Source organism: Perca flavescens, chromosome 14 (genome assembly GCF_004354835.1).
Source record: "Perca flavescens isolate YP-PL-M2 chromosome 14, PFLA_1.0, whole genome shotgun sequence".
Lineage (NCBI taxonomy): Eukaryota > Metazoa > Chordata > Actinopteri > Perciformes > Percidae > Perca > Perca flavescens.
Genome location: NC_041344.1, coordinates 155,780 through 178,279, shown reverse-complemented (window position 1 = coordinate 178,279; position 22,500 = coordinate 155,780). Strand labels below are relative to the sequence as shown.

The following is a 22,500-nucleotide window of genomic DNA, read 5'->3' as shown; positions in this document are numbered from 1 at the left end:
TTCCGGGTAAAACTAAAGCCTTTCACCCAGGAAACGCGTTCTTTTTCCTAAACTTAACTAGTCTTAATCCTGCCTTGAACAGGCCGAAGTTGGGGAAACACCAAGCTAGCTCATGTAGTCCTTACCTAGCTAGCTCATGTAGTCCTTACCTAGCTAGCTCATGTAGTCCTTACCAAGCTAGCTCATGTAGTCCTTACCTAGCTAGCTCATGTAGTCCTTACCAAGCTAGCTCATGTAGTCCTTACCTAGCTAGCTCATGTAGTCCTTACCTAGCTAGCTCATGTGTAGTCCTTACCTAGCTAGCTCATGTAGTCCTTACCTAGCTAGCTCATGTAGTCCTTACCAAGCTAGCTCATGTAGTCCTTACCTAGCTAGCTCATGTAGTCCTTACCTAGCTAGCTCATGTAGTCCTTACCTAGCTAGCTCATGTAGTCCTTACCTAGCTACTGAGCATGTGCGAATGACAACAAAGATGGAACAACAGTGAGATGTCTCACTCTGTAGCTAAAACAGAGAGCTCAACACACAGGGTGAAAAGAGGAGCTGCAGCAATGTGCAGTACAACAAAAATATGGTGTTTTTTGAACATTAAACCATGTAAACCTATTCTGATATAACCTCCAAATACAATTATGAACCTGAAAATGAGCATAATATGGGAGCTTTAAAAAATGTTGGATTTGTACTTTGGGGTTGTTATTTTGGAGAGAAATAGTCAGATCTGTGTTAAAGGTGCCCTGCCATGCAAAACCGTTTTAACTTGCTCTAGCCACTGAACAGGAATAAGCAGCGAAGTCGGACCAATCAGAAAAGCTGGTCAGTCTGACATCATGCTGCCTGAGCTCATTACTATTCATGAGCTCGCCCAGTTGTGCTGGGTAAAGGATTCTGACAGCCAGGCTCTCATTGGCTAGCTGTTAGCCAATCAGATTCCAACAGCTTAGCTCGTTGAATATTAACGAGAACTGGCACAAATCGAGCCGAGTCTTCCTGCAGGCTTTCTATACCGCGCTAGAATGGCTTGAAACAAGGTAACCAAGGTTACGGAGTCCACGGTAGACCCTCAGACATCACCACAAAGTCGGGCAAGTTTGTTTTCGGTGGATTCTGTGCCGAAATTTTCGCGGTGTGCCTCCCTGTGAGCCCACTGTCCCCTCCAGTTCGCCCTTGTTCCAGTAAAAGGTCTTTAACCTCCCTCCCCCCCTCCTTTTAGCACACTTTGGCTCCTTCCGATCCTTCCCTTCGTGCTCCTAATTTGTCATTTCATTTCCCAGGATATCTCCTCATTACCTTCTTCGTCGGCTCAGTTTCGTGGCTTCCTCGGCACCCTTTCCTCTCCGCTGTGCCCTTGTTCATGTCGACTCACACGCTGAACTGCCTACAGTGCAGTCAGATGGATGGAGGGAGGGAAGATAGATAGATAGATAGATAGATAGATAGATAGATAGATAGATAGATAGATAGATAGATAGATAGATAGATAGATAGATAGATAGATAGGGGGATAGGGAGGGAGGGAGGGAGGGAGGGAAGGATTATGGATGGATAGATAGATAGAGAGAGAGGGAAGGAGGGAGGGAGGGATGATGGATGGATAGATAGATAGGGAGAGAGGGAGGGATGATGGATAGATGGATAAATAGAGAGAGAGAGAGAGAGAGAGAGGGAGGGATGATTGATGGATGGATAGATAAATAGATAGGGAGGGATGATGGATGGATAGATAGATAGATAGATAGATAGAGAGAGAGAGAGAGGGAGAGAGAGAGGGATGATGGATGGATAGATGGATGGAATGAGGGAGGGAAGATAGATAGATAGAGAGGGAGGGAGGGATGATAGATAGATAGATAGATAGATAGATAGAGAGAGGGAGAGAGAGAGGGATGATGGATAGATGGATAGATAGATGGATGGAATGAGGGTGGGAAGATAGATAGAGATAGATAGATAGATAGATAGATAGATAGCGAGAGAGGGATGATGGATAGATAGATGGATGGAATGAGGGAGGGAGGGAGGGAAGATAGATAGATAGATAGATAGATAGATAGATAGATAGATAGATAGATAGAGGGCGGGAGGGAAGATAGAGAGAGAGAGAGAGAGAGAGAGAGAGGAGGGAGGGAGGGATGATGGATAGAGAGAGAGAGGGAGGGAGGGATGGATGGAAGGAGTGAGAGATAGATGGATGAATAGATAGATGGATCGATGGATGCAGTTTGTGGTTAGACTGATGGGTGGAGCTGCCCTTGATGGAGGAGAAAATGTGATCTGTTTTTCCTCATGAGTGAGTGAAAGCTGCCTCACGAGACCGATCGGTGCGTGAAAGCTGCCTCGCCAGACCGATCGGTGCGCGAAAGCTGCCTCACGAGACCGATCGGTGCGTGAAAGCTGCCTCGCCAGACCGATCGGTGCGCGAAAGCTGCCTCACGAGACCGATTGGTGCGCGAAAGCTGCCTCACGAGACCGATCGGTGCGTGAAAGCTGCCTCACGAGACCGATCGGTGCGCGAAAGCTGCCTCACGAGACCGATCGGTGAGCGATCGGTGAGTGAAAGCTGCCTCGCCAGACCGATCGGTGAGCGAAAGCTGCCTCGCCAGACCGATCGGTGAGCGATCGGTGAGCGAAAGCTGCCTCTCCAGACCGATCGGTGAGTGAAAGCTGCCTCGCCAGACCGATCGGTGAGTGAAAGCTGCCTCACCAGATCGAGCTACTCCAGTTACTTCAGTGTCCCTTTCAGACCCGAGTTACTGTCTCGTCGTGCTCAGGGTTTAGTTTGGGGAGTTTTGGTCTACCGTCTTCATCATCTGTCTTTCTGTCTGTCTGTCTGTCTGTCTGTCTGTATGTCTGTCTGTATGTCTGTCTGTATGTCTCTCTCTGTCATTGTGTCTGTCTGTCTTTCTTTCTGTCTGTCTTTCTTTCTGTCTCTCTCTGTCCGTCTGTCATTCTGTCTTTCTTTCTGTCTGTCTGTCTTTCTTTCTGTCTGTCTTTCTCTCTGTCTGTCTTTCTTTCTGTCTCTCTGTCTTTCTTTCTTTCTGTCTCTCTGTCTTTCTTTCTGTCTCTCTCTGTCTGTATGTCTCTCTCTGTCTGTCTCTCTCTGTCCGTCTGTCTTTCTGTCTGTCTGTCTGACTGTCTGTCTGTCTTTCTTTCTTTCTTTCTTTCTTTCTTTCCATCTGTCTTTTGGTCTTCCTTTTTGTCTGTCTCTTTCCGTCTATCTTTCTGTCTTTCTGTCTTTCCTTATGTCTATATTTCTGTCTGTCTTTCTGTCTGTCTGTCTGTCTGTCTTTCTTTCACCGCCCGTTGAAGCACAAGGAGACCCTCTCTTTGAGCCCCCTGAATGTTTGTTTTTTTACCTCTTCCTGGGAGTGGGTTGTCTTTAACATGTTTTAGAGGGGGAGAAATCTACCTCTTCCTAAATATTTACACCTAGCACTGGCCTTGGAAACAGCATGCCAGTGGAAGAAAGGCTCACCTGCCTCTCAAAATAAAAAGAAAAAAATCACTGTTGTCACGGCTGCCGTATTTTTTTATTATTTCCCACATAATTAGAGAGTGCGTTCGCGCTCCGAACAACCTCCCGGTACACAAATACCGTACGAGTAATTACAAGGCTGAGCCGAGCACACAACGGGACGCAGCCGAGTCCTCGAGGCCGATGCAGCGATGCAGCAAAACATGACACGCTTGTGCTTTTCTTTCTCTTTCTCTTTCTCTCTTTCTCCCTTTTCTTTCAGTCCTTCCAGAAATAATGCAGTTTTTTTTTTTGTGATTGTTGCGGGGCAAAAATTCCTTGATCATGCGGCACGTTTTCTTAAAAGAAAATGCGATTGAATATGGGGTGATATTTATGCAATTTTATGCATTAAGTCTTACCTACTGCAGCTTTAAGTTGCTCTTTTAAAGCGCCCATATTCTGCTCATTTTCAAGTTCACAAATTGTATTTTGAGGTTGTACCAGAATAGGTTTACATGGTTTAATTATCAAAAAACACCATATTTTTGTGGTACTGCACATGGCTGCAGCTCCTCTTTTCACCCTGTGTTCAGGTCTCTGTTTTAGCTACAGAGTGAGACCTCTTTTCATCTTCTCCTTCTGTACTATCTTTGATTGCACTCGCACATGCTCAGTATAGCTCAGATCGTAGCTCATGTCAGCTAGCTCCATAGACGGTAAAAGAAAGGCTGTTTCTCCGACTTCAGTCAGTTCCAAGGCAGGATCAGCTGGGAGACTTCTTCTGAACCAGGGAGCACATGGAAGTAGTTCTTCTGGAGATTATGGTGAACTTGGTGTGTGTTGTAGCAGTGCTTTGCTATTGAGAACGAGGTAGCATTCTAGCGTTAGCATGCTAACGCTAGAATGCTACCTCGTTAACGGTCGCGGTTAGCCAGCTCGTCTCGGCTAGTGACGTCACAAGCCGTGCAGGTTTTGACCAGCTCACAAGGAGACTGAAGGCAGGACACATTCAGGAACCGGATCTCACTCAGAACACCATGGATGGGTTTATTTTCTAAGTTTGTATGTGTGTGGAAGCACCAGTGACACAAAATAACACCCCAAAATCCCAGAAAAAGTGTTTTTTTTTCATAATATGGACACTTTAAGTCATCTACTTGGACTCTTATTTCAGTTTTTATGCTCCATATATTTGGGACAAACTCCCAGAAAGCTGCAGGTCAGCCGCAACTCTCGGCTCTTTAAAGTTAAGGCTGAAGACCTTTCTTTTTGATGTTGCAAATTCTTAATTTTTACAGTACAGGCCAAAAGTTTGGACACACCTTCTCATTCAATGCGTTTCCTTTTTATTTTCATGACTATTTACATTGTAGATTCTCACTGAAGGCATCAAAACTATGAATGAACACATATGGAATTATGTACTTAACAAAAAAGTGTGAAATAACTGAAAACATGTCTTATATTTTAGATTCTTCAAAGTAGCCACCCTTTGCTTTTTTATTAATAAGGGAAATAATTCCACTAATTAACCCTGACAAAGCACACCTGTGAAGGTAAAACCATTTCAGGTGACTACCTCATGAAGCTCATTGAGAGAACACCAAGGGTTTGCAGAGTTATCAAAAAAAGCAAAGGGTGGCTACTTTGAGGAATTTGTGTGTGTATCCCGGGACATGTGTGCATGGATGAGAAAACATTACATTACATTACATGTCATTTAGCTTTTAGACACTTTTATCCAAAGCAACTTCCAATTTTGTGCTTTCAACCCTGAAGGTGCAAACTCCAGACAACAAGTAGTGAGTGCAAGTACATTAGATTTAAATAAGTAAAACTACAAAGCCCAGCCCGGTCTCACGGCAGTTCGTGAAACGGTCACGTTATTTTGATTTATTGATTTGTGTACAGGTCACGTATTTCTCGTTTATTTCGTGTACAGGTCACCATTTTCTCATCTATTTCGTGTACAGGTCACGATTTTCTCATTTATTTCGTGTACAGGTCACCATTTTCTCATCTATTTCGTGTACAGGTCACGATTTTCTCATTTATTTTGTGTACAGGTCACCATTTTGTCATCTATTTCGTGTACAGGTCATGATTTTCTCATCTATTTTGTGTACAGGTCACCATTTTCTCATCTATTTCGTGTACAGATCACGATTTTCTCGTTTATTTCGTGTACAGATCATAATTTTCTCATCTATTTCGTGTACAGGTCTCCATTTTCTCATTTATTTCGTGTACAGGTCACGATTTTCTCGACAATTTTCTCGTTTATTTTGTGTACAGGTCACGATTTTCTTGTTTAATTCTTGTACAGGTCACGATTTTCTCGTTTATTTTGTGTACAGGTCACGATTTTCTCGTTTAATTCTTGTACAGGTCCCGATTTTCTCGTTTATTTCGTGCTCAGTTCACGATTTTCGTGTACAAGTCACGATTTTCGCATTTATTTTGTGTACAGGTCACCATTTTCTCATCTATTTCGTGTACAGGTCACGATTTTCTCGTTTATTTCGTGTACAGATCATAATTTTCTCATCTATTTCGTGTACAGGTCTCCATTTTCTCATTTATTTCGTGTACAGGTCACGATTTTCTCGACAATTTTCTCTTTTATTTCTTGTACAGGTGACGATTTTCTCGTTTATTTTGTGTACAGGTCACGATTTTCTTGTTTATTTCTTGTACAGGTCACGATTTTCTCGTTTATTTTGTGTACAGGTCACGATTTTCTCGTTTAATTCTTGTACAGGTCCCGATTTTCTCGTTTATTTCGTGCTCAGTTCACGATTTCCGTGTACAAGTCACGATTTTCGCATTTATTTCGTGTACAGGATTACCATTTTCTCATTTATTTCGTGCACAGGTCACGATTTTATTGATTTTCTCGTTTATTTCGTGTGTAGGTCGCGATTTTCTCGTTTATTTTGCGTACAGGTCAAGATTTTCGCATTTATTTCGTGTACAGATCACGATTTTCGCATTTATTTCTATTACAGGTCACGATTTTCTCATTTATTTCATGTACAGGTCACAATTTTCTCGTTTATTTCGTGTACAAGTCACGATTTTAAGTAACATTTTCAATGCAGGACTTGTGTACTTGTAACAGAGTATTTTTTACAGTGTGGTATTTTTACCGCAGTAATAAAAGATCTGAATACCTCTTCCACCTCTCTCTCTCTCTCTCTCTCTCTCTGTTGCTCTACTTTCTATCTCCTCCTACATTCTCTCGGCCTTTTCCCTTTTTTTTTCCATTGATCCGGGCTACTTTCTTCTCTTCTTTTTCTTTTGGCTCCGACACACTCCCCCACTCCTTCCTATACATGCTACCCTCTGCTCTCTTTTCTTCACCTCCTCCCACACTCGTTCCTTTCTCCTCTTGTTTTATCTCCTCTTCATGTGCACTTCACCCTCTGTCAGCAGCACTTGGGTCTCTGGCAAAGTAATTTTTTTTTTTTAAGGAAACCAACATGTTTTGGAAGTAGACAACATGAACGGAAATCACATTACTGGCCACATTTGGGCCAGTGTTGAAGCTTTGGTTGGTGACTTTTTGATATTATTTAACGTGCGTTACATTTGAGCCGTTGCCAAATGAGTTAGCTAGGAAGCTAATTAAGAATCATCACGATTTTCTCAACAATTTTATCGTTTATTTCGTGCACAGGTCACGATTTTCTAGTTTATTTCAAATACACGTCACGATTTTATCGACGATTTTCTTGTTTATTTCGTGTACAGGTCACGATTTTCTAGTTTTTTTAATGTACACGTCACGATTTTCTCGTTTATTTCGTGCTCAGGTCACGATTTTCGCGTTTATTTCGTGTACAAGTCACAATTTTCGCATTTATTTCGTGTACAGGTCACCATTTTGTCATTTATTTTGTGTACAGGTCACAATTTTCTTGTGTATAGGTCACGATTTTCTCGTTTATTTTGCATACAGGTCACGATTTTCTCGTTTATTTTGTGTACAGGTCACGATTTTCTCGTGTATAGGTCAAGATTTTCTCGGTTATTTTGTGTACAGGTCACAATTTTCTCGTGTATAGGTCACGATTTTCTCATTTATTTCGTGTTCAGGTCACGATTTTCTCGTTTATTTCGTGCTCAGGTCACGATTTTCTCGTGTATAGGTCAAGATTTTCTCGGTTATTTTGTGTACAGGTCACGATTTTCTCATTTATTTCGTGCTCAGGTCACGATTTTCGCGTTTATTTCGTGTACAAGTCACAATTTTCGCATTTATTTCGTGTACAGGTCACCATTTTGTCATTTATTTTGTGTACAGGTCACGATTTTCTCGTGTATAGGTCACGATTTTCTCGTTTATTTTGCATACAGGTCACCATTTTCTCGTTTATTTTGTGTACAGGTCACGATTTTCTCAATTATTTCGTGTTCAGGTCACGATTTTCTCGTTTATTTCGTGCTCAGGTCACAATTTTCTCGTGTATTTCGTGCTCAGGTCACGATTTTCTCGTGTATAGGTCACGATTTTCTCGTTTATTTCGTGTACACGTCACGATTTTCTCGTTTATTTCGTGTACACATCACAATTTTCGCGTTTATTTCGTGCACAGGTCACGATTTTCGCGTTTATTTCGTGTACAAGTCACGATTTTCTCATTTATTTCATGTTCAGGTCACGATTTTCGCGTTTATTTCGTGTACAAGTCACGATTTTCGCATTTATTTTGTGTACAGGTCACCATTTTCTCATTTATTTCGTGTACAGGTCACAATTTTCTTGTGTATAGGTCACGATTTTCTCGTTTATTTTGCATACAGGTCACCATTTTCTCATTTATTTTGTGTACAGGTCACGATTTTCTCATTTATTTTGTGTTCAGGTCACGATTTTCTCGTTTATTTCGTGCTGAGGTCACGATTTTCGCGTTTATTTCGTGTACAAGTCACAATTTTCTCATTTATTTCGTGTACAGGTCACGATTTTCTCATTTATTTCGTGCTCAGGTCACGATTTTCGCGTTTATTTCGTGTACAAGTCACGATTTTCTCATTTATTTCGTGTACAGGTCACCATTTTCTCATTTATTTCGTGTACAGGTCACGATTTTCTTGTTTATTTCGTGCACAGGTCACGATTTTCTCGTGTACAGGTCACGATTTCGTGTTTATTTCGTGTACAGGTCACGATTTTCTCGTTTATTTTGCATACAGGTCACGATTTTGACCCTTGGTGTTCTCTCAATGAGCTTCATGAGGTAGTCACCTGAAATGGTTTTCACTTCGTGCCTTTTCAGGGTTAATTAGTGGAATATTTTTCCCATTATTAATAGAAAAAAAAAGTATTTTCATTCTTAGTTTTGATGCCTTCAGTGAGAATCTACAATGTAAATAGTCATGGAAATAAAAAGGAAACACACTGAATGAGAAGGTGTGTCCAAACCATTTCAAAAACAGGACTCTGGATGCTCAGAAAGGGAGATATGTCCAACATTAAGTGGCACAAGGGACGAATAACAGCTTGCCCGCGATACTAATTAAATGTTGAAAAAGAAAGCTCAATTTTTTTTTGGCAAATGTGTTGTACCCCCCCCCCCATCACCCCCTCCAATCACCCCCCCGAGATGAATTGGGACACCTTTTCAAAAGCTTCAACTTTGCAGAAGAAGAAGAAAAAAAAAGCACCAAAAATCTATTTTTTGGTGCTTTTTTTTTAAATGACATTGTTTCTGTTTAAAGCTTCTGTCAGTTCGTCTTTTATCGGCCTCTTTTCTTCTTCTGTTCATCTTTCCTCTCTTGTCCCTCTCTCCTCCTCCTCCTCCTCCTCCTCCCTCTTCATCTGCTTTCTTTCCTCCTTTCGTCTAGTTCTTCTCTCCTTTCCCTTTCACTGTCTTCTTTCTCTCTCTCTATCTATCTCCTTCTCTCTCTGTCTCTCCTCTCTAACCTCTCTCTCTCTCTCTTTCTCCTCTCCTTCTCTCCCTCTCTCTTCTCTTTCGGTCTCTCTCTCCTTCTCTCTCTCTCTCTCCCCCCTCTCTCTCTTTCTGTTGCTCTCTCTCTCTCTTTCTCCTCTCCTTCTCTCCCTCTCTCTCTCTCTCCTCTCTCTCTCTCTCTCTCTCTCTCTTTCTCCTCTCCTTCTCTCCTCTCTCTCTCTCTCTCTCTCTCTCCTCTCTCTCTCTTTCTCCTCTCCTTCTCTCTCTCTCTATCTCCTTCTCTCTCTGTCTCTCCTCTCTAACCTCTCTCTCTCTCTTTCTCCTCTCCTCTCCCTCTCTCTTCTCTTTCGGTCTCTCTCTCCTTCTCTCTCTCTCTCTCCCCTCTCTCTCTCTCTTTCTGTTGCTCTCTCTCTCTCTTTCTCCTCTCTCTCTCTCACCTCTCTCTCTCACCTCTCTTTCTCTCTCTCTCCTCTTTCTGTCTCTCTCTCTCTCCTTCTCTCCCTCTCCTCTCTCTCTCTCCTCTCTCTCTCTTCTCTTCTCTTTCTGTCTCTCTCTCTCCTCTCTCTCTCTCTCCTCTCTCTCTCTCCTCTCTCTTTCTCTCTCTCTCTCTCCTCTCTCTCTCTCCTCTCTCTCTCTCTCTTCTCTTCTCTTTCTGTCTCTCTCTCTCCTCTCTCTGTCTCACCTCTCTCTCTCTCTCTCTCTCTCTCTTTTCTGTCTCTCTCTCTCCTTCTCTCCTCTGTCTCTTTCTCTCTGTCTCTCTCTCTCTCTCTCTCCCTCTCTTCCTCTATCTCTTTCTCTCTCTGTCTGCCGGGCCGTGGCCTAGTTAAAACGTCTACTGCTTTGTGCCCGTTCTCTTTCATCGGCGTGGAAGTTTTTAGACTCTCCCCTCTTTCTCTTTCTCTCCCTCTCTCCTCTCGTTCTCTGTCTCCCTCTCTCTCTCCTCTCTCTCTCCTCTCTCTTTCTCCTCTCTCCTTCTCTCCCTGTCTCTCTCTCTCGCTCTCCTCTCGTTCTCTGTCTCCCTCTGTCTCTCCTCTCTCTCTCCTCTCTCCTTCTCTCCCTGTCTCTCTCTCTCTCCTCTCGTTCTCTGTCTCCCTCTCTCTCTCCTCTCTCTTTCTCCTTCTCTCCCTGTCTCTCTCTCTCGCTCTCCTCTCGCTCTCTGTCTCCCTCTCTCTCTCCTCTCTCTCTCCTCTCTCTCTCTCCTCTCCCTGTCTCTCTCTCTCACCCCTCCTTTTCTTTCTGTCTCTCTCTCTCCTTCTCTCCCTGTCTCTCTCTCTCGCTCTCCTCTCGCTCTCTGTCTCACCTCTCTCTCTCTCTCTCTCCTCTCTCTCTCCTCTCTCTCTCTCCTCTCTCCTCTCCCTGTCTCTCTCTCTCACCCCTCCTTTTCTTTCTGTCTCTCTCTCTCCTTCTCTCCCTGTCTCTCTCTCTCGCTCTCCTCTCGCTCTCTGTCTCACCTCTCTCTCACCTCTCTCTCTCCTCTCTCTCTCCTCTCTCTCTCCTCTCTCTCTCTCCTCTCTCCTTCTCTCCCTGTCTCTCTCTCTCACCCCTCCTTTTCTTTCTGTCTCTCTCTCTCCTTCTCTCCCTGTCTCTCGCTCTCCTCTCGCTCTCTGTCTCACCTCTCTCTCTCCTTCTCTTTCTGTCTCTCTCTCTCCTTCTCTCCCTGTCTCGCTCTCCTTCTCTTTCTCTCTCTCTCTGTCTCTCCTCTCCCTCTCTCCCTCTCTTCCATCCATTGTGTGGATGATAGCTGTCAGGAGATCTGATCACTGAGTCTCTCTTATTACATGATTACAGGCTAATTATCCTGTGAAGTTGTCTTTGCCCGAATCTATGAAAAGACCCTTAATGTCTTTTTAATGGGGTTTGGAGACTTTCTTTTCCCTTCTTTTTTCTTTTGTCGTTTGTAGTTACTTTGGACTCTTCACAATTTTATTGCATTAGCTCGTGATTGGCCTGGAACAGCATGTCCTGATTAATTGGCACTCAAAGTGGATTCAAGTACTGTACTTACTACAAATGTTGAGGTACTTGCACTTTTACTTGAGTCTTTTTTCTTTTCATGCCCTACTTTCTACTTCTACATTTCAGAGAGAAATATTGGACTTTAGTTACTCCTCTACATTCATCTGTTACAGCTTTAGTTACTAGTTACTTTAGTTACTCCGCTACATTCATCTGTTACAGCTTTAGTTACTTTAGTTACTCCTCTACATTCATCTGTTCCAGCTTTAGTTACTAGTTACTTTAGTTACTCAGCTACATTCATCTGTTCCAGCTTTAGTTACTAGTTACTTTAGTTACTCCGCTACATTCATCTGTTACAGCTTTAGTTACTTTAGTTACTCCTCTACATTCATCTGTTCCAGCTTTAGTTACTAGTTACTTTAGTTACTCAGCTACATTCATCTGTTCCAGCTTTAGTTACTAGTTACTTTAGTTACTCCGCTACATTCATCTGTTACAGCTTTAGTTACTTTAGTTACTCCTCTACATTCATCTGTTCCAGCTTTAGTTACTAGTTACTTTAGTTACTCAGCTACATTCATCTGTTCCAGCTTTAGTTACTAGTTACTTTAGTTACTCCGCTACATTCATCTGTTACAGCTTTAGTTACTAGTTACTTTAGCTACTCCGCTACATTCATCTGTTACAGCTTTAGTTACTAGTTACTTTAGTTACTCCACTACATTCATCTGTTCCAGCTTTAGTTACTAGTTACTTTAGTTACTCCGCTACATTCATCTGTTACAGCTTTAGTTACTAGTTACTTTAGTTACTTCGCTACATTCATCTGTTCCAGCTTTAGTTACTAGTTACTTTAGTTACTCCACTACATTCATCTGTTACAGCTTTAGTTACTAGTTACTTTAGTTACTCCGCTACATTCATCTGTTACAGCTTTGGTTACTAGTTACTTTAGTTACTCCACTACATTCATCTGTTACAGCTTTGGTTACTAGTTACTTTGGTTACTAGTTACTTTAGTTACTCCACTACATTCATCTGTTACAGCTTTGGTTACTAGTTACTTTAGTTACTCCACTACATTCATCTGTTACAGCTTTGGTTACTAGTTACTTTGGTTACTAGTTACTTTAGTTACTCCACTACATTCATCTGTTACAGCTTTAGTTACTAGTTACTTTAGTTGCTCCACTACATTCATCTGTTACAGCTTTGGTTACTAGTTACTTTAGTTATTAGTTACTTTAGTTACTCCACTACATTCATCTGTTACAGCTTTGGTTACTAGTTACTTTAGTTACTCCACTACATTCATCTGTTTCAGCTTTGGTTACTAGTTACTTTAGTTACTCCACTACATTCATCTGTTACAGCTTTGGTTACTAGTTACTTTAGTTACTCCACTACATTCATCTGTTACAGCTTTAGTTACTAGTTACTTTGGTTACTAGTTACTTTAGTTACTCCGCTACATTCATCTGTTACAGCTTTGGTTACTAGTTACTTTAGTTACTCCGCTACATTCATCTGTTACAGCTTTAGTTACTAGTTACTTTAGTTACTCCGCTACATTCATCTGTTCCAGCTTTAATTACTAGTTACTTTAGTTACTCTGCTACATTCATCTGTTCCAGCTTTAGTTACTTTAGTTACTTTATTCATCTGTTCCACTTTGGTTACTTTTACTTTGGTTACTACTCCTTTAGCTACATTTCATCTGTTTCCAGCTTTGGTTACTAGTTACTTTAGTTACTCCGCTACATTCATGTTACAGCTTTAGTTACTAGTTACTTTAGTTACTCCTCTACATTCATCTGTTCCAGCTTTAGTTACTAGTTACTTTAGTTACTCCGCTACATTCATCTGTTCCAGCTTTAGTTACTAGTTACTTTAGTTACTCCGCTACATTCATCTGTTCCAGCTTTAATTACTAGTTACTTTAGTTACTCTGCTACATTCATCTGTTCCAGCTTTAGTTACTAGTTACTTTAGTTACTAGTTACTTTAGTTACTCCGCTACATTCATCTGTTCCAGCTTTAGTTACTAGTTACTTTAGTTACTCCGCTACATTCATCTGTTACAGCTTTAGTTACTAGTTACTTTAGTTACTCCTCTACATTCATCTGTTCCAGCTTTAGTTACTAGTTACTTTAGTTACTCCGCTACATTCATCTGTTCCAGCTTTAGTTACTAGTTACTTTAGTTACTCCGCTACATTCATCTGTTCCAGCTTTAGTTACTTTAGTTACTTTAGTTACTCCGCTACATTCATCTGTTACAGCTTTAGTTACTAGTTACTTTAGTTACTCCGCTACATTCATCTGTTCCAGCTTTAGTTACTAGTTACTTTAGTTACTCCGCTACATCATCCGTATACAGCTTTAGTTACTAGTTACTTTAGTTACTCCACTACATTCATCTGTTCCAGCTTTAGTTACTAGTTACTTTAGTTACTCCGCTACATTCATCCGTTACAGCTTTAGTTACTATTTACTTTAGTTACTCCGCTACATTCATCTGTTACAGCTTTAGTTACTAGTTACTTTAGTTACTAGTTACTTTAGTTACTCCGCTACATTCGTCTGTTACAGCTTTAGTTACTAGTTACTTTAGTTACTCCGCTACATTCATCTGTTCCAGCTTTAGTTACTAGTTACTTTAGTTACTTTAGTTACTCCGCTACATTCATCTGTTCCAGCTTTAGTTACTAGTTACTTTAGTTACTCCGCTACATTCATCTGTTCCAGCTTTAGTTACTAGTTACTTTAGTTACTCCGCTACATTCATCTGTTACAGCTTTAGTTACTAGTTACTTTAGTTACTCCGCTACATTCATCTGTTCCAGCTTTAGTTACTAGTTACTTTAGTTACTAGTTACTTTAGTTACTCCTCTACATTCATCTGTTCCAGCTTTAGTTACTAGTTACTTTAGTTACTCCGCTACATTCATCTGTTCCAGCTTTAGTTACTAGTTACTTTAGTTACTCCTCTACATTCATCTGTTCCAGCTTTAGTTACTAGTTACTTTAGTTACTAGTTACTTTACACATTAAGATTACCTCACACAGAACACATGTAGTTTTTATAATCTGATGTTTGATTCTAAAGTAAACTAGCCGACAATATAGAGGACTACAAGTCCAGCTGAGCTCACTAGACCATTAAACACTCAGATGGTTGGATCCTTTACTCTTTCTACAATGGGAGGATTTTTCTGCATCAAGTACTTCTGACATAATTGGAGCTTTTTTTTTTCCCAAAAAAATTGGACCATTTTAGAGGGATGTGATCCAGGAAGGCTGCGCTCGTGTGTCCTCGATTATAGCTCCTTAGAGATCCCTCCTCCATCCTAGCTCCTCCATCCTAGCTCAGAGGATCATCCCTCTAAAACATATTTCTCCATTTCCCTTCCCCTCGCATGATTTCCTCCCTTCTTTCCTATCCTTCCTTGGTGGGACGGGATTTAGATGCAAAGACAGGTAACAAGTGAAGGAAACGTGCATGCAATTTAGGCGAGACAAGGCAGCTTTATTTTATTTATTTCATTTATTTCATTTATTTCATAGGGACAATGCTCATTGATCAACAGACAAATTACTTGCTGTAAACAAGCCAGAGTTAGCTACGAGTGCTAGTTTCCATCTGTTGTCCCTAGCCAGGTCTTAACCGGCACCCTAAAATACAAAAAGCAATACAAATACGCTAATATAAATCTAATAAATACAGTAGCAATGTAATAAATACAGCAGAAATTTTAAAACAATATGAATGTACCCTCAAACAGACAATACGTTGCTCACCTCATCTAATCCTCAGCTTAATTACAGTATAAAATACAGTTTAAATAAAGGAAAAAAAATAAAATTAAAATAAAAGCAAAGTATGTTCATGGGTTTAAGTATTTGGCGTATGATTACAGTTGTAATTGTCCCTAATTCAAGATTTAAGATGTTTTTTTTAATTCAGTTCACAGTGCTTTACATAAAACATTAAAGAGCAGGTAGAAAACGATTGAAAACACAATTAAAAATATTGTTTTGTCTCTGGTTTTGTTACTATGATCATCATATATGTTCGTGTTCATTAAGGTGTTAGGAAATCATATATTGAGTTCTGATAGCAACTACATTATGTATCTTTTGAAATATTTGCCATTTTATGAATGTCAACTATAGTGGACATCAGGACTATCTTCATGTAAATAATGACTCCACATCTACCAAATGTGTACTCAAATGATCCTGTAAATAAATAAAAATATGTAGTTTTTTTTAACCTTTAAACAGGTATGGAATCACAAAAATATGATTAGGAAAAAACTTATTTTCCTTCTTGGTTCTCAGGAGGTTTTAAACATTAAAGAGCAGTTATCGAGTGCCATCAAAGCAACTTCAGTATAACAACTGAACAGTTATTTTAAAGAAAGGCAACATCAAAAAGACAGAGAGGTCTTCAGCTTTGATTTAAAAGAACGCAAAAACTCAACGCTGCTTCCCCCAGAGTCCGAACTAAACGGGGGGGAAGCAGCGTTCAGTTTTTGCGCTCCAATATATCCACATCCCTCTAAAATGGTCCAATTTTTTTGAAAAAAAAAAAAAAAAAAGCTCCAATTATGTCAGAAGTACTTGATGCAGAAAAATCCTCCCATTGTAGAAAGAGTAAAGGATCCAACCATCTGAGTGTTTAATGGTCTAGTGAGCTCAGCTGGACTTGTAGTCCTCTATATTGTCGGCTAGTTTACTTTAGAATCAAACATCAGATTATAAAAACTACATGTGTTCTGTGTGAGGTAATCTTAATGTGTAAAGTAACTAGTAACTAAAGTAACTAGTAACTAAAGCTGGAACAGATGAATGTAGCGGAGTAACTAAAGTAACTAGTAACTAAAGCTGGAACAGATGAATGTAGCGGAGTAACTAAAGTAACTAGTAACTAAAGCTGGAACAGATGAATGTAGCGGAGTAACTAAAGTAACTAGTAACTAAAGCTGGAACAGATGAATGTAGCGGAGTAACTAAAGTAACTAGTAACTAAAGCTGGAACAGATGAATGTAGCGGAGTAACTAAAGTAACTAGTAACTAAAGCTGGAACAGATGAATGTAGCGGAGTAACTAAAGTAACTAGTAACTAAAGCTGGAACAGATGAATGTAGCGGAGTAACTAAAGTAACTAGTAACTAAAGCTGGAACAGATGAATGTAGCGGAGTAACTAAAGTAACTAGTAACTAAAGCTGTAACAGATGAATGTAGTGGAGTAACTAAAGTAACTAGTAACTAAAGCTGTAACAGATGAATGTAGTGGAGTAACTAAAGTAACTAAAGTAACTAAAGCTGGAACAGATGAATGTAGCGGAGTAACTAAAGTAACTAAAGTAACTAAAGCTGGAACAGATGAATGACAACAAGTAGACCTGTCCCAGACCCCCTGAGAGGTCTGGGTGGGTCATAGTGTAGCAGCTGATCAGACATGTAAATGTATTTTGGCCCTAAACCATTTAGTGATTTATAAACCAGCAAGAGTATTTTGAAATCCGTTCTTAGGGGCACTGGAAGCCAGTGTAGAGACTTCAGTACTGGAGCCATGTGATCCACTTTCTTGGTTTTAGTGAGGACTCTGATTGATTTTTTTGGGGAGACCTGTAAAGACACCGTTAACAGTAGTCAAGTCAAGATATCTAGAGCTGCCACCTCTTAGTTGATTAGTCGACTAATCGGTAGTTTTGGTCTTAGTCGACTAAGATTTCTTTAGTCGATTAGTCATTTTTTAATGCTTATTCATGCTTAATTACTCATTTCAGGAAACTTCTGAGCACATTTATGGTAAACACAAGATTTAAAGTGGTGCTTTTGCAGGATTAATTGTGGAGAAACTCAGTTTTACAGATGGTTAATTAACTACATTTATATTGTGCTTTTCTAGTCTTAACCACCTCTCAAAGAGCACAGCTCTGTTGATTAAATCAACTAATCGATTAGTCGACTAAATCCTATAAGTGTTAGTCGACTAAGAATATCTTTAGTCAAGGACAGCCCTAAAGATAAAAGCATGGACAAGTTTTTCCAAATCCTGCTAACACATAAGTCCTTTAACCCTTTTGTAATTGTCTTGATGTGGCTTTTAAAATTCAGGTCCGAGTCCACGACTACACCCAGGATTTCTGGCTTTGTCTGTTGTTTTTAACATTGTCGTTTGAAGCTGAGAGCTGACTTTTAATCGTACAGCGCAGGCCAAAAGTTTGGACACACCTTCTCATTCAATGAGTTTCCTTTTTATTTTCATGACTATTTACATTGTAGATTCTCACTGAAGGCATCAAAACTATGAATGAACACATATGGAATTATGTACTTAACAAAAAAGTGTGAAATAACTGAAAACATGTCTTATATTTTAGATTCTTCAAAGTAGCCACCCTTTGCTTTTTTTGATAACTCAGCAAACCCTTGGTGTTCTCTCAATGAGCTTCATGAGGTAGTCACCTGAAATGGTTTTACCTTCACAGGTGTGCTTTGTCAGGGTTAATTAGTGGAATTATTTCCCTTATTAATAAAAAAGCAACCTGAAAAAACCTGACAAAGCACACCTGTGAAGGTAAAACCATTTCAGGTGACTACCTCATGAAGCTCATTGAGAGAACACCAAGGGTTTGCAGAGTTATCAAAAAAAGCAAAGGGTGGCTACTTTGAAGAATCTAAAATATAAGACATGTTTTCAGTTATTTCACACTTTTTTGTTAAGTACATAATTCCATATGTGTTCATTCATAGTTTTGATGCCTTCAGTGAGAATCTACAATGTAAATAGTCATGAAAATAAAAAGGAAACGCATTGAATGAGAAGGTGTGTCCAAACTTTTGGCCTGTACTGTATCTGTGGATACAACCCGACGCGGACTTTAGAGGAAGAGTGAGAGCGACGGGCCTGCAGAATGTCATGTTGCTTATCAAAATAAAACCTCCCATCTTTGATGTGGAGTTGTGTAACAGCCTGAAAAGCTCCACGGGGTATATTTGTGTTATTATAGTCGGTCCCTTTATCAATATCTGTCTCATATGCTATCTCTGAGCCTCTCTCCCAAAACATGGGACATACTGTATATATATATATCTCCAAAAAACGATAAATAGGTTTCACATTTCCCAGATTTTTTCCATATTTGTGACCTTCTGAAATGAAAGCATACAATTTATCAAATACTCTCTCACAGATGCATAGATGGGCTAATATTATGGGCTATTATACAGTAATTCAGTGGGATTTTGAGACTTTTATTTGGAGACAAAAATAGCTTTTTTTGCAGTTTAGGTTTAATATATTGTTGTTGTATTTCTGGTTTTGATGATCAGCAGTCTAAAACCCAAACATTTGTGCAAAAATATACAATCAAACAAATGATTGTCGTCTCGATTAGATCATCAGCAAATCATCAACGTATTTCAGAAGCTCAAATGTAATTTCATAGCTCAGTTTTTCTGAATTTATTTTTGTTAATTTCTGTGGGTCACCATAATCCGGTTCCAGGAAATACATCAAACAAGGCAAAACAATAAAAAAAATAATAATAAAATTGTTTCGTCAAAATTTCATTTCTATTTTTTATATAGTATACTTCCCTCAATTCTTATTGATTTTATCGACCCACCCAGATCACACCCACCTGAATCACACCCACCCACCCACCCACCCACCCAGATCTCCAACCCACACACACCCACCCACCCACACACACACACACACACACACACACACACACACACACACAAAATAAATTAACAGGGTTCTAAAGACGGGTTCTAGAGGGCATCATATATTTGTCTCCATTGGCTATCAAATTGTTTCTTTTTATTTTTGTCCTCTGACATTGATCTTTCAATACTCAGATAATACTTCATTAGGGCCTTCCTATTCTCTATTGAAGGTGCTTCCTTATTTTTCCAGTTTTGCAAGATCAATTTTTTAAAGATAAGAGAGGAAAAAAGTATCTGCCAACTAGTTGGATATCTTATTCCCTCTATATCTTGAAAAATACATATTTTTGGGGGAAATATCATTTCTCTATTAGTATACTTAGATAACCAAATCTCTATACCCTCCCAGGTCTTCTTTATACCTTTGCAGTACCAAAAGGCATGCATAAGGGAGTCACCATATGAATTATTATATTTTAGACATATATCCGATGATGTATTATCAAACTTGTTTATTTTATCTCTAGTGTAATATATTCTTGTCATTATCTTAAACTTTTTGTCGATTGACTGATTAATTACATTTTGATTAGTTTCTACTCTTAAGGAAACACCTAAAGTTGCGTATTTAGCCATAAATATTTCAGTTTGCTTCATACCCAACTTGCTGTCGTCGAAAGGAACATTTGATCCGAAGCGCAAAATAACTACAACGCTGCATATATTTTCAGAACAAGTGACCCCAGCGAGAATGAGAATCTGTTGATGTTTTTGACGTCTTTTATCCTCGGCACCGTGCTGATCTCACATCTCTCAAACAAATTGAACCAAAGGCTTAATTTTGCCTGTTTACAAAAGTGCGAATTATCTTCTATTTTTTACCCTTCTGTCACTGCCCATCACGCATTCGTCTCGTTCTTTGTCTTATTCTTGGTGAATGCAGCACATCACTTCACACACACAAACAAACAATATCAACATGACTTCTCTCTATGTTTTTCCTAACATGTATTTTTCTCTCCTTTTAGTCTTTTCCCCCCAGCTTGCTGAACACAAACAATATTAACATGCCATTTTTTCTCTCTCTCTCTCTCTCTCTCTCTCTCTCTTTCTGTTTGTCTCTGCGCAGCTTGAGTGCCCTTGTTGTCTGTGATGCCCTCCCATGAAGCCCAGGTCGGTAGCTGACACTGCCAGTGAGCGGGAGACGCCACTGCACAACCGGTCCGTCAGCCGGTTATCGCCCTCCCTCTCGCACGCTGGAGACTCCAACTCCACCCACCTACCAATATCCACAACCATCAGCTCTGATCCACCCCAGTGAAGCCCTTTTCAGAAACCACCAGCACCACCAGCAGCAGCAGCAGCAGCAGAAGCCAAAAACCTGCACTATCTTCAACGCAATCAGCAACACACCAGCACCACAATTATCACCAGCATGTCCAGTCGAAGAAAGTCCTCCACCCCTTGCATGGTGCGGGTCGTCAGCGAAGTTCCCGAGGAGCAAGATGACCCCGAGCAGGAGGTGATGGACGTGAATGCATCGTCGGACGACGACGCCACGGAGAAAGAACAATCAGAAGAGAGTCGAGACCCCCAGCGGGAGCCTTCAGAGAATCCAGACCAGCAGACGTTTCGAAAACCAGTGGAAAATCAGAATCCTGAGCCATTAGAACAAGAGGAGAAGGACAAGAAGGAGAGGGAAGGGGTTGAATGTGACCCCGAGTCCCAGAAACAGCCGCCCAGAGGCTACGAGTGCAAATACTGCCCGTTTTCAACGCAGAACCTGACTGAATTTAAAGACCACGTGGACTCCAGCCACCCTAACGTCATTCTCAATCCGTTGTACCTCTGCGCGGTCTGCAACTTCAACACCAAGAAGTTCGACTCGCTCACGGAGCACAACGAGAGCCGGCACCCGGGCGAGACGGACTTCAAGTTCAAGAGGATAAAAGTGAACAATCAGACTATCTTAGAGCAGACAATCGAAGGCAAGGACAATTCAGTCGAATGCGACGCGAGAGGCGAACGGGATGAAACGCTTCCGTCTTGCGTATCATCGACCACGGTGAAAACCCCAGGCAATACCCAGTCGCCCTATCAAGGGAGCGAACTGAAAAGCAAGCGGGACAGCCTGATCCAGAAGAATCAAATCACAGCGGTGAACGTCAATGGAACGGTAATCATCCCCGAACCGACCATCCTCCAAGGGCTCTCGCACGTCACCCCGATGCTCCAACGCCCGCCTAACTTTAACTCTGTACCAAAAATAGCTGTTCCCTTGAACACCACCAAATATAACCCTTCTTTAGACGACAACTTGACGTTGATCACCTCCTTCAGCAAGTTCCCTTACCCGACGCACGCCGAGTTGTCGTGGCTGACCGCCGCCTCCAAGCACCCGGAGGACCAGATCAAAGTCTGGTTCACCACCCAGCGGCTTAAGCAAGGCATCACCTGGTCCCCAGAGGAGGTGGAAGAATCCAGGAAGAAGATGTTCAATGGCTCCATCCCTCCCACGCATCACACGTTCACCCTCCTGCCTAACAACCCCCCAATCTCGCAACAGTCAACCGCCAAATCCACCCAGCAGTCCTCTGTCCACACTTCATTCGGGCATGCGAGTTATGTCCGGACATCCGCGTCCAATGGGTTAAGTGTAGTCGCCACCACGAACTCTCCAGCTGGAGCTTCGATTGGCTCCATCCCTTCCCTTAAACGATCCCTGCCAACGCACCTGACGACAGTGTTTGGCCCGGAGTCTAAGCGGCCCATCATGGCAGTCGCCCCTCACTCTGGGGACCCTAAAGACAGGGGCCTCATGGCTCCTCCGCCCCCTCCTCCCCCGAAAGACCGCCTCCCAATGGCTCCACCTCCTGTTCCCGTGGAGACAAAGAGACCTGTAGCAGTCCCTCTGGTGACCACGGAGTTGAAGAGGCTATGCGCTACTGTGCCTTTAATGCCGCCGCCATCATCGCCGTCTTCGTTGTCCAAAGGGAAGGTTCTCTCGACGTTAGGGAACCCCAAAACGAAGCCGGTGGTCTCGCTGCCCTCCATAGTCTTTCCAGAGTCTTTAACAAGGCCGCTGATAGTTCCCCCGCCTATCTTTGCCCCGCCATTTAAAAACGCGTTACTTTTTCCTCTTAATTCGCCCATCACTTCCAAAGAAAAGCACCTTAATCCCCACGCTTTATCAGCTGCTGATCTGAAGCTGACGAACTCCCCACCACTTCACACCCCACACGTAAGGAGGCCGACCATTATCCAGTCCATTCGTGCTCCGGCTAAAGCCCCGTCCCAGATTCCGGGGTTTCCGTCGGATAGCAAGAAGCTAAAAGAGCAGCCACGAGTGGAGGTGAAAGCCAGCTACCCCAGAGGAGATAAGGTGCTCACTCCTCTAGCGGAGGCCAACGGGACATCTCGCAGGGACGGGAAGCGGACCCACAATCAAACCTCTCTCGCTCACAGCAACGGGGTCATG

At 41.4% G+C, this 22,500-nt stretch overlaps 1 protein-coding gene across 1 annotated transcript in view; it reads left to right on the top strand.

The window, feature by feature from the left end:
* LOC114568824 (zinc fingers and homeoboxes protein 2-like) overlaps positions 1-22,500 on the top strand; it is a 78,336-nt gene that overhangs the window by 33,006 nt on the left and 22,830 nt on the right. The window contains exon 2 of the mRNA XM_028598460.1: positions 20,152-22,500. This exon is cut by the window's right edge and continues 806 nt beyond it. Coding sequence (XP_028454261.1) covers positions 20,458-22,500 — 2,043 coding nt within the window. The 5' untranslated portion in view covers positions 20,152-20,457. The remainder of the gene's footprint in view (positions 1-20,151) is intronic.